The sequence below is a fragment of the Buteo buteo genome, chromosome 2 (assembly GCF_964188355.1).
Source record: "Buteo buteo chromosome 2, bButBut1.hap1.1, whole genome shotgun sequence".
In the NCBI taxonomy this organism is placed as follows: Eukaryota; Metazoa; Chordata; class Aves; order Accipitriformes; family Accipitridae; genus Buteo; species Buteo buteo.
Window position 1 is genome coordinate 8,303,341 of NC_134172.1, and position 12,880 is coordinate 8,316,220.

Genomic DNA, 12,880 nt, shown 5'->3' on the forward strand with positions numbered 1-12,880 from the left:
TACATCTAAAAAACCCAACAAAAAACAACCCCCCACACCCAAACCAACCCATAACCCACACTTCATTATTTTCAAAGACTAAACTGTTTGCTGCACGCAGCACAAACTCACAGGTACCCAGAACTGGGTCTTGTTTTCCTTCAGTTACAGAAATCAGGCCTCCATTTCTATGATAGCTGTAGATTCTTCAAACCCAGATGTTTGTAAGGGTCAAAACACCTGCAATCCTTGCTTCTCCAAGCACGTGCTAACGTAAACAGAGAGGCTGCAAGCTTGGAGAAGCATGGTCAGGATTACCGCTATTTAACAGGCTGTGAAAATGAATCCTCTTCAGGCAAAGTCGTGAATGCATTTCATATGCCCTAGGCTACTGGGAATAAACCAAGACCAGTATTTATAAAGAGTGAACACTCGCCTTTTTGCAGTCTTCCCCAGGGACAACTAGGCTCCTATTTCTGTAGCTTGGAAGAAGAGCAGTGTCAAGCAGTAAGACCCAGAGATGAAGTCAGTGCATTTGGCTGCATATCGTGGGGGTTAGATTACTGAAGGATACTAGGAGTTTAAAATGTCTTTGGTTATAATTTTCTTGATTTAATCTCTTTATGCATTAAACACAAACAAGTAATTTCAACATTCCTCACTAGTTTGGACTGAACGTCTACAGTAATTCAAAAATGTTACTATTTCCTGCCCTTCAATAAATTTTAAGAAAACGGTGACAAAAATTCTTAATCATCCAGCAACAACCAACTAGTTTAAAAGGTACTAAAAACTACTTAGACCTAATCAGGCCTTAAGCACCAGCATTTGTTACACATTTAAAAAACAAACTGAAGTTAAAACTGAACTCCACATTCTGCAACACTAAATGAACATTTTACTACATGGTTTCTTTTGAGGTGGCAAGAAATGACTGTAAAACCTTTGCTGTTGCCAGAATTACATTGCTTAGAGAAAAATATCCTGTGGGTTACCATTTGTTGCCATGATTTACAAAGATAAGGTCTGTAGTCTGTATCGGTTTCATGTTGAAGTTTTAAAGGAAAAAAGCTTTCTGCAGAGTTTGTAGATTTCTGCATAAGTGTCTGTGTTGTTGCAAAGAGAGCTAAGTGATGCTCTTTCACAAGCTTTTCAAGAAAGTTAGCACATTTCTTCAGATTCATCTCCTGCAAGTTAAGACTCTCCCCTCCATTGCTTCTGTCTATCCAATAAAAAGCTGATATGCTATCTAAAATCAAAAGGCAGAGAGAGGGGTGAGTGCAAAACATGTTTTCTAAAGAGTACAGAGTGAGGAGTAACTGAGTGCTAGTATTGCAGTTCACAAGAAAAAGCCTTCCCAGGCACTGCTTTATCATTTCTTCTGTCCTTTGTGCCAATCTGTTCTCAAGAATGGTAACTAGACGAAGCATATCGAAATGGTAGTCTGTATCAATGAACATGACTTCTACTTCCAGTCCTCCGCTTGATTTTGGAATGATGCAGCGGGCTATTAGGTGATAAAGCATTTCTGTTTTTCCTGTTCCTTCTGGACCATGGAATTCAATGACATCTCCTGTTCAAAAACAAAGCAGCAATTTGTCAGGTAACAGCATTTATAGCTCAGAGTCAGTTTTCAGTATTTACTGAACCAATACTCACTATTCCACTAACTGGAAAATGCATTTTAGAAAGTTTGATATTCATAAAATTGTTCAAATCCTGGTTAGCATCTACCAAGAGAAATTTCAGTTTTCAAGAAAGGCCTCAATTGAAGAAAATCAACTGGGAACAAGGGTTGGAAAAAAACCCTGCCAACAGCATCCAGGACACCAATACCAACAAAAGGTTGGCAACTGGATTTCATCTATATCATTACAGGCAGATGAAGGCTGAAAAGGAAGCTGCTACACAAAAGTGGCTAAGAAACCATCTATTTACACTATGCACACAAAATTAAGAAATAAATAAAAAAGTAGAGGGCAAGCAAAACAAAAAAGAAGATGATACGTTAAGAGGTCCAAATCATGTTGGCACATATATTTTTATAACACAGACTGTCCTTCAGCATTTCATATCTGCTATATGCTTGTTCAGTATCTGCACGTGTCACAGGATACCAACAGGAACCTGTGACTGGTAAAGAGAACGCCAGTATATTTATTTAGCACTTACATTCTTCTGTGGTCATCATTATATGAAACTGCTTCTTTTGACAAGGGGGACTCACAGATTCCTTCAACTCCAAGCAATGACTCTACTGTCTGAAGCAAAGGATCTCTGTCCATAAATGGACTCAGCCTTACTGCCTGATCCATGTGGGTCAATAAAATACATATCACATAAATTTAAAATGTTAATTAAAAAAAGCATTATGCTTTACTAGAAAGCCAGGTCTTTTGTTGGATGTGAATGCAAGATACTCTGAAGTCTTTTCCCAAGTCTTCTGATGTCTTATATCAGAGCAAGACTCTAAAAAAAGTTAATTTATTAGATGCTCTTTATAAATTTCTAATTTCAGAAACTGGATTATTTATTTATGACATTTTGGATTTTAGGCAGAAGGGTAAAGACATGCAGCAAGGAGAATCTCACAACTATAACTGCAGGAAGGTGAGAGATTTCTATGGCCTTGGCAAGTGCACATGGCATAACACCTTTTCATAGGGGGGATGCAAGAGTAGAGAATGAATTGCAACTTCACTTAAACATGTTTGTGCCTGCCTGAGTTAACAGGGTTTTTCAAGTCATTACTCAACTTCCAGAGGATGTTCTTGTTCATAAGTGCATATAATGTCAAGACGCATCTTGGGATGAGGGGTGGAGGGTGGTGGGGAAGAACTAAGCTCTTACTTCACCCATTGGAAGCGTTGAAAGCAATTTACACCTGATGCGACAATTCTATCCATTTCAGTGACATTCAGACTGCCTGCCTTGCCATAATAAAATTCCTGCTGCTCCACAACTGCAATTCCATTTTTATGAATTTCTGATACTTTGAAATTTATTAAAGAGCTTGATTGCCTCCCAAACCCTTACTTATCTGTTCTGAATGGCTCTCCCCACTTTTGAGATGAAAGATGACTACACTTCCTATGACATAAATCTTCATTTTCTCTTCCTGTTCAGAGGTCACAATGTGCAACCCTGCCACGTGCAGCCAGCATCTGTTCTGCTGTCACATACGACTGTGCTAGTGACAGAACCGCACCCTGTTAGGATAAGATACCAGCTTGGAAGAACTCCTCCTAAGCATGCTGGGTAGGTCATTCCCTCATATTTCGTCTACTGAAATATTTTAGAACAATTGCATAAGGTACCTCTACTTAAGAAACAAAGTGGATCTTCTGTCTGCCATGGGCTTCGGCACAAGAATTCTGCCACCCAGACTGGCATTTCTGAATCCAAACCAGTAAATGAATTGGACCAATATGCAATACAGATTGCTTCACCTACCTTTACAGCAAAATATGACTTGTTTAACTAATACCAGCAACTCTATATGGTCACTCAGAAGCAGCAGTGGGCAAACCTGAGCTGCTGTTTGGTAATGATTCAAAAAAAGTTATTCTATGAAATAAGTGCTTGACTTTATCCATTTGAAGATGTTCTATCAGGATGTCTGTGTTACAGAATAACATTGGATGAGCTTTTATTGGCAGAACTAACAACTTTAAGTAAAAATTCTAAGTTGAATGAAAAAAATAATTCTGGGGAGTTTTTCTGGTGGTGGCTTATAAATTTTAACAGCAAGACAACTAAGGACCCTTCCAAACTTGTTCAACACTGCTGAACAAGACACACATCTGGGTTGTAGTTTGACCAAAATACTTAAGTTACTCTGAAAAGAATAACAGCTTGGACTGTAAAAAAACCTCAAGAGAGCCGGGGATTCCTGGGCCTTCATGATTATCAAAGAGGCTGCCCACAAGAAGAATGGGTGCAAAACAAAAGCCGTTTATAGCAACATCTATAAATGTAGGGTTTCATTAAATTAGCAACCAGGCTGTTAGAGTAAGATAAGAGGGGAAATTCGTCCTTGTGGATCAGAGAGGACAAGCCATGACACAGCAGAGGAGGAAGTGTGGCCAGCAATGTTTTCAAGAAGCCTTTGACACAATAACTCATGGAAGAAACTTAGTGATCAGTACTAGCATCATCCATTAATGTTAAAATAACTTTGAAAGGACTAGTAAAAAGATACTGTCACAGGATGAAAACAGTCTGAGAGGCAGAGTAGGAACAGACACTTTAACATGGAAGAAAGTTAATGGGAAGTTATCCTGCTAGAATTGGTGTTGCCCAATGTTAAACATATCAGCAGATGAATGTTCCATTAGCTTGGCAAAATGTGTAGAAAACAAACTAATTGTGTTAATAAAGACTTAAGATTGTGAAGATTTAACAGATCAAGGTGGATGAGCAGAATGATTTCATATGAAATTCAGCACTGACAAATTCAAGAAGTACGTTTCAAGGAGTCACCCAACACATTGCTTGGCTCACGGTAGCTTGAACTGGCCCACTATGGGCAGACCAAAGAGTACAATAGTCCACTGCTATGCAGTAACATACAGAATAAACTAAATGATGTTGCATAAACATAAATATTTATGTAACACTAATATATTTTTAACTGAAACATTGTCCTCAGTCCTGGTCATCAATTCAGTGTTAACTTTTGAATGAGAAGAGCCTAAAGTTTTGTCTGTAATCACTATACTAGCAAAAGTTGGTTAAACTATTTTCTTACACAGCAGTTACAAACAGGCTATTAGAATACTCAGCAATAACTCTGCAGGTTTCACATCATCAGATACCTTTAAGTTACTGGACTAGTAATTTACAGTACTGTGCAGAAGCTGTCACTAATATTTGTACCATTTATAAGTGAAGTAGAAAGGCCTAATATTTATTCCAAGTTAATGTTGTGTGTCATACTATTGCTGAACATCAGAGCTTTATACTGACACCCAAACCTTCATACCAGTGGCATAGGAGAAATATGACTGGCAATAGTGGAAGATTATTTAAAGCTCGTGTCACTTTTGCTCCATTCCAGAAGAGCTTAAATGGTATGTAATTAATATGCTTATGTATTCTTAAATATCATCATAATTAGAAGGAGTGACTAGAATATCACAGCAGTACCTATGTTAGCTGTTCCTATTTTACAGTACTTTGACATACATGTTATGAACACTTAATTACAACATAACCTTTGGATACTTTATTGAAACTTTGTATATATGATTGTTTCAAATACCATCAGGAAAAAGAATAATTTAGGTCTTTGCATTGCTTTAATCATAGCATTTTAGATTAAGAGCTGTTCAGTACGGACTTCACGGACAATGTATTACAGTATTCCACAGTGACCTACTAAAATTCAAGTTCATGACAAATGGAGAGGTAGGTCTTCAACAGGGATTTAAGAATGAATGATGAGAACACATCTAAATAACACATGGACTCACATAAATACTGTGGTATTAAAAGACAAAGCAAAAATGTAATAAAAGGTGAAGTCCATTTATGTATATATAGCTAAAGTTCTGTGCTAATATGTTAGGCAGCTTCATTAATGTCAGCAAAAAAGCGTGACCAAGATGGATCACAATTGATGCCACCTGTTAAAAGCAGAAGAAAAATAGAAGTGCTTCAGAAGCTCAATGACCGTGCTGGCACATTAAAACCAGGGGTGAATTTAGAAGGTTTCCAGCCATCTTAGAACTGGAACAGTCTTTGGACAGACATGAACAACCTACATAGCTTTAAGATGAAAGCTGATAATTTGATGATGGAATTATGTAATGCTGTGGAATGGGACAGCAAGGGCAATTACTGACCCCCAAGGAAGGCTTCGTATAGTCTGTTCTACCAGAACATGGCCAGTTTAGTCTCAAACATTTGTTTCTTGTGTGTAAAGTTCATTAAAAAAACACAGCCCAAAAGATCAGCATTGTCTATTACTGCATTTTTTCAAAACAAAAATATCTCATCTCTTAAAAAAATTGTTAAGAATTCAGGAGCTTTGTGAAGTGTATACCAATTTCACTACTGGTTCTTAATTCTTCTTGTGGGTAACAAAGCAGTTCAGAATTGAGAGTATTTAAATAATCTTCTCTACTCTGTTTGCACTGGCTTACCTGTATTTCTCTGCCCTTTATCTTTGTTAAATCGTATTTGAAACTTTCAGGGGCAGGAATCATATATTGCTAAACCCCTAATGTATTCTCAAGTGCTGCAAAATAATACACGAATAGTATCACAGTGACTGCATTTGTAGACAAAGCATCATCTCTGATCCAATTATCCCAATTCTTTTTATTGCTTTTTCTGCTATTTCTTCTGAACCTTCTATAATTTGTGGGAATTCAAATTGCAGGCAAGTATGTTGATAACCACTGCAGCCACATACTTTTCATATGAAATCTGTTCATTCATACATACATGCAACAACTGTAGGACCTCACAGCATGATCCTTACAGTTTGTCATTCATATACCTTTTTTACTACATATTTCTAGTTTTGTGTAATCAGAGTAGTCTCCTCCATTGCAAAACCCATGAAATTTCACACAATCTGGAAAACCAGTCTGACTTCCTGAATCATCAAGGAATTACTAAGTGTGCTAATTTCTGTTTAGCTCAGTAATTTCTTTCATTAAAACATCCAGTCTTGATCTTAAAACTTCTTGCTAGAAGAATTGACCTTAAACTTGTACCAGTGTCATTGGGAGGTAGCCCAATTTCTCCAATTTGATATTCTCATTTATTCACTGAGGGTCTATATAAGCCATTTTGATCCTAACATTGTCCGCAAACTCATTCAGCTGATTAGTACCTATGTTGATGATGGAATTGTTTCCAAATTTCCATCTAAGCATAATCAGGTTTTTTTCAGGCCAAGACTGAGTGGCTCAATGACTTGCCTTTATTGAAAAAACACTGTTTGCTCATGCCCCTTTTCCTAACTGATCCAAACCATTCCCTATCACTGAATTCTTTGCTATTTATTGAATCTCAAGTTTTTTGCAAACTTCTGCAGTTATGACTTTGTGGTGGTTTTTTAGACCATTCATTAAAAAAAAAGGTTAAATGACAGAATCCAGAACAAATTTCTGTAAAACTACTAGAAACAGACCAACGTGCTTGGTATTTACTCACCTACATCTGTGTTTTGATACCCATAATGTAGATTTTAAAGTCCATTTAATAACGTTTGGAATGGTGACTTGGCATTATTTCACTTTATCTAGTTCACATAAAACTATATCAACAATTACAATTCTGAATCCAGGGCAAAAAGATCTACTTGTATGTTTATCTCTGTAATATTGTTCTGAAAATATTTTACATCAGCATTTTTCCATAAATGGGATAAAGATACATTTTTACCGTGAACAGGAGATGCTTCCTCAGCAAACAGATAAGGTTCAAGATTCTTCAGAGAACTTCTGCCCTCAAGTCGTGCAAGTAGCTTTTAAGGAAAATACAGAAGAGACATGCTGTTAACTCAAAATAATGGACCTTCGGAACCAAATTTAAAGGATTCTGAGAACTGGGAATTTTCCATGACAGCCCTATGAAAAGGATTAGTCTGATCTTTAAAATGTTTTCATAAATACATATGGAAACCTATAGTCTGGACTACAGCAACAGAAGGTTCCATCCTTACAAACAATTAGCACACAGATTCAATAGCAGTAAAGAGTAGATATACATTAGGGGAAATAAAGCTTAAAAAAAAAAGAAAAAGCTGCATAGGTAGACTAGCAAGAGGGATCGCCTCTGGTATACAGCAGTGCTGCCAGAACATTGACAGAACAAAGGGAAAGAAGATAATTTGTAATAACCATCACTGCCACAACAAACTACTGGTTGAGAGGTGAAACATTACCCATCATTAGTCTCCTGAGTCAGTTCCTCTGAGCATTTATAAGTAAAAACATGTACATTTCATCTGAAAAGTTATATAGGACTCTTCTGGACTACAATCCCATTATTTCATAGTTACTTGTTCAAACAGACTATGGATTAAGAATGATCAAAAAGTAATTAGCCACCAGTGGCTCTGCAAAAACCTTTCTAAAGCAAGCTCGAATTTGTAAAGCAAGTTCCTCCAAAGCCCTTTGTAAAGCAACTCCATTGTAAAACAAATTAGTCCAAAGTTCATGGACAATTTCTTAAATTGACAGGTATTTGCATAGCAAGTAGACAGGTATTCACATAACTTGTGTTATTTGTAGTTCTGGCACACATTTGTAAACCAACAATGAACATTTCACCCAGTGCTGGAACTGTTATTCACTATGTGTATTAACATACATGGGAAAGGACACTATCAAGGTGCTCAGAGCATTGCCAGAACACGTACCCTCGTGCCAAATATTTCATTCTCCAAGACACCCAGCTGTCATTTAAAGAGTTAAAAAAAACCAAATCAGTATGAATACCGATACATACATGAATACATAGTTTTATCCCATCCTCTGTAAAGCCAGTCACCAAACGAGCAGCAAGCACACACCTTTAAACATACACTGCCTTATCTTGCCTTTCCTCCCTGCCACATCAATGAGCAACATTTGCTCTGAATTTTCTTAAAAGTTGTTTAAACAGTTGTGTGTGTGTCTTTGCCTTTAACAGTAGAATAAAACTCCATTAAATAGCCCTGAATTTACTTCAAGTGGTCACGATGGGAATCTAAGCGTGACATTTTCATTGACATTTTAACATTCCCTTCCATTAACAAAATGTCAATGTGTTTGCCTTTGTTTGCCTGTTCACATGTATTCAGGAGAGTTTTCCAACACGTCCACTGAAGGACCATAAAAACACGTGAATTGACCTTGCTCTGGATCTGCAGATCCTCCCATTATGTTTCACACATTTGCGCAGTGCAGAAAACACTCACACGGGGAACTCTTGCATATTTTGGGTATCAGTAGGGTTCTGTAAACTGGACAAAGCAAAAATCCAGATGGACATATGTACACAGGAATACAGGAGCATATCTCCGGGCACATAAACCAGGAGCTTGCAACTACAAAGAGGGCCATCGCAGACCCTACACACGCAGCCCTCCCATGCAAGGGGCTGCCTACACCTGGCCCTGGCCCCTGGCGAGGAGAGGAGAGGCTGTACCCGCTGTGGAGAAAGGCCAGGGATCTTTCACCCCCTTGTCCGGCAGTGGAAGTCAAGAGAAACAGGAAAACCACCACAGGCTGCTGCTTTCTGATGCTTTTCACTTCTTAGCAAAGGAAGCACCGCTCTGGCACTCAGCGATCACGGGAGCTTGATTATAGGCACTGCTGGGGCCGGGACTCACAACTACTGCTGGTCTAAACACATTTCTGCAGCCTCCTGTTCTCAAATTTATTTGTACACTAATGAATACATCCTCTACAGTTTATTTCTTCTGGAAAGGATGAGCTCCTGTCTCTTCTTAGACTATCACCTCTTTAAGCTTACTGCTACAGCTTTGGAAATACGCAGTGGATTGATCGCTATCGTTTTAATATGATTCTGCGGTTATTTAAATGACAAGTTTATATATTCATTTTAAATAACTACAGGTGCTTACTCTGAGCACTGCTCATGTAGGTAATTTATGGTAATTTGCTGATGATAGCACACCTGTGTTTTTATCAAACTTGTATTTACTTCCGAGTTCTGAAGCAGAATCTCCAAAGGCACTTGCCTCATTAGTGTCACGCTGGGAGCAACGGGGTTCCTGGCAGAAACAGCTAACAATTTTCCTTCATATCTAACAAAGGTTTGTCCACACTACAGCAGAAGTGACAGAAGCAAAGCCGAGATGAGACACCAGATAGGCATCCCTCACCTCTGCCAATATGAAAGACAGGGACAACGCTTTTAGGGTTTTTCCAAATGGGCAAAAGCCACCTTGGCCCTCTTCCAGGGGAAGCATTTCCATTTTGCCTTCTAACATTTTCTTCTGTAAAATGGGGTGGCTGGGGCAAGGGGGGGGGGGCAGGGAATCTACAGCATTTAAAGGGTGATCTGGATGGTGGACATCAGGCGTCCCAGGCTTTGTCATGGACAGTGTACAGAAGACAGCAGCACAGCACTGCTGAAAAGAGCCTTTGAGCGTGAAGAGCTTGGAAAGAAAAAAAAAAATCAAAACAATTTCAAATCACATATTGGAGACTTCAGACTCTATAGTTTAACTGTAGATGCTAGTTTCTTCGTTCATAATGCTCTTTTTATCTTCTTTTACACAAAATACCACCTTTTAGCAACCTGCTAGTGGTAGGTCTTTGCTCTTAGGTGTTCTTCACAAGTACAATTATGCTAGCAAGAAACTGCACATATGTGCAGTTACGTGTAGAAAACAAGCTATACAGCAAGAGTCAGGCAACAGTTGGGTTCAATTTCATTAATGACAAGGCTGATGGGACTCAAATATTTCAACTATGTCTTTTATAATTTATCAATTTCATCTTTTTAATAAAGAAATCTGCATATGGACAGTCCCACTGACTAATACATTATACGCTTATACTATATTGGTTTCAGTAAAGCTATGCATAAATGTAAGCATACATGTACGTCTTGTCAGGAATGAGATATTACTTCATTAAAATGTTAAAGAAATTCAAATTAAATAAAGCTCTGTTAGAGGCTGTGAGCTAACCTACAGGCTATTTACACATACAAACCTATCTCGAGTATGAGACAAAATTTAATTTTCAACCACTATAACCGCTCTGACTGAGCTTTTGTAAACTTTGGGCATGAAGACATATGCAAGCAATTTATCATTTATTTTATTGTGATATACCAGAGGTGTTTAGTGAGAAGCTCTAATTTGTTGTATTAATTATATTCAATAATAAGAGTACAAGACTGTGGTCTCAGTATAACTCTCAGTAAAACCTGATCTTACGCATGAGGCTATTTGAGGAAGTATTGTTTTAAATTAAGTATTTTCTGTTTCAAGAGCTTTTACCATTTTTTCTGGATGATGTACTCATACATTAACCTTTTCTAACCCATCAGTTATCAATTCCTCCCTCATTCAGGTTTGGTTATCCCTTCCATCATGGGCAGTTGCTGCCATGTGCATTCCCTGTTGTGCACCGCTCATGTGGACAAATAAATGCATTTACTCAGTTGGACACAGAGCATAACTCACGTCCTTAATATGTATATATTTGCCGACAGTGGACAGCTGTTACTTTTTTTTTTTTTTTTAAGTGTCAAAAGGGCTTAAGAACTCAAGTCCCACTGAAAAGACACGGAGCTTTAACAAGAAATAAGTATTATCACACGTTTCTATGCTTTTATGTGCACTACGCGGCATATTCTGATACAGTAACATACAAACCTCCCAAGTAATTAACTTGCTGACTGCAAGGACAAGTCACTAACAAATAAACCACCCAAAAGAAAAGACCAACCAACAAAAAAGACCAACCAACAAAACCCCCAAACTCAAAACCCTTTTCCTGCGAAGAACAGGAAAGCAACTTCACCTTCCATACTGTTTATTTAAACCAACCCTTCCTCACAGCTCTTCTTCCCTACCGCATCCACTCCAACGTAGCGAAGAAAACACTGATAAAGGAATTACTGCCAACACCTGAATACCACCACCCCCCCCGCGCTGCAAGGAAGCCCCATGGCAGGCATTCAACCCGAGTCCCAGAGCCGCAGCCGGGGACACAAAGGCAGGACACAGACCCACGCCACCCTTATCCTAGCCGAAGCCAGCTCCCTCAGCCAGCCACCCGCTGACAAAACCCTCCAGCAACACCGAAGCGTTTCAGGGCGAACCAACAACCCCCCCTCCCCCCCCGGGCGGTGCTTCCCGCCCTCCGCCCCCGCAGCTCCCCTCAGCGTGAGGCGAACCCTCGGGGGGGTGGGTGCCTTCCCGCAGCGCCGGGCTGACGGGGCCCCGCTCCCCGCCCTCACACGGAGGAGGAGGAGGAGGAGGAAGCAAACGGAAGGGGGAAGGGCGGCGGAGGCGGGAGGGCGCGGCTCTGCGGCGCGGCTCCCCCCCCCCCCGCTTCCTCTCACACAACGTCCCTCCGGGAGGCTCCGCGGGCGCCGGGCGCTCCCCTCCGCCCGCCCCGAGGGGGTTGGGGACGGAGCTACGCTCCGTCCCCAACCCCCTCGGGGCGGGCGGAGGGGAGCGCCCGGCGCTTCCCCCTTCCCCGGGCTGCGGCCTCGCTTCACCCTCCCCGTCGCCCCGCGGCTGAGGGAACCCCGGGGGGGGGCGCAGCGCCTCACCTGAGTGCCCGACTCCGCCCTCCGGAACGCGTCAGCCATGGCGCGGCTGGGGGAGGGGGCCGCGGCTCCCGCTCCAGGCCGGCAGCAGTTACTGCGCAAGCGCGTTGCCGTCGCCCCGCCCCCCCCGACAGCAGCCCCGCAGGCCGGCCGGCGGCTCGGCGCATGCGTGGTTCAGCCCCCTCCCCCCCCGGAAGGGCGGGGTGGAGTCCAGGTGCTCTGGGTTCGCGGGTTCGAGTCCCTCCTCGGCTCAGAGCCGCCTGGGATTCCCGAAAGACCGGTCGCTGTAGGGAGGCGGGTGTTGGTTTGTTTTTAAAAGGCCTGTCTTTTTATAGGTTGGTGGTTTGGGTTTTGTTTTTTTGAAATGGGGGCGGGTGGCTGGGTCGACGTGATTCAGGGGAAGCTCATCCGTGACCCAGGGGTTGACGTGACTCAAGGGATGCTCGCCTGCGATTAAACTCTTGACGCCTGCGAAATTGCTCTTCGCAAAAGCCAGCTATCAATTACGGCCCGGATTAAAAGGAGCCTGGAATATCTTAACGTAGCGTGCCTTGAATGAACCAGGCTCGCGTGGCGTGTGATGCTCCGGGGCAGCGAGTCCCACGTGCATCCGTTGCCGGCAGCGGGACCGGCTCCGCCGGAGGAC

At 41.1% G+C, this 12,880-nt stretch overlaps 1 protein-coding gene across 1 annotated transcript; it reads right to left on the bottom strand.

Moving 5' to 3' along the window:
* Nucleotides 1–570: 570 nt before the first annotated feature.
* On the bottom strand, nucleotides 571–12,345 carry XRCC2 (X-ray repair cross complementing 2). Its single transcript, XM_075045237.1, has 3 exons — nucleotides 12,238–12,345; nucleotides 7,378–7,459; nucleotides 571–1,552 (listed from the first exon to the last, which is right to left on the bottom strand). Exons 1-3 carry the CDS (start codon nucleotides 12,274–12,276, stop codon nucleotides 837–839), a joined length of 837 nt encoding a protein of 278 aa, XP_074901338.1. The 5' UTR covers nucleotides 12,277–12,345; the 3' UTR covers nucleotides 571–836.
* Nucleotides 12,346–12,880: the final 535 nt, after the last annotated feature.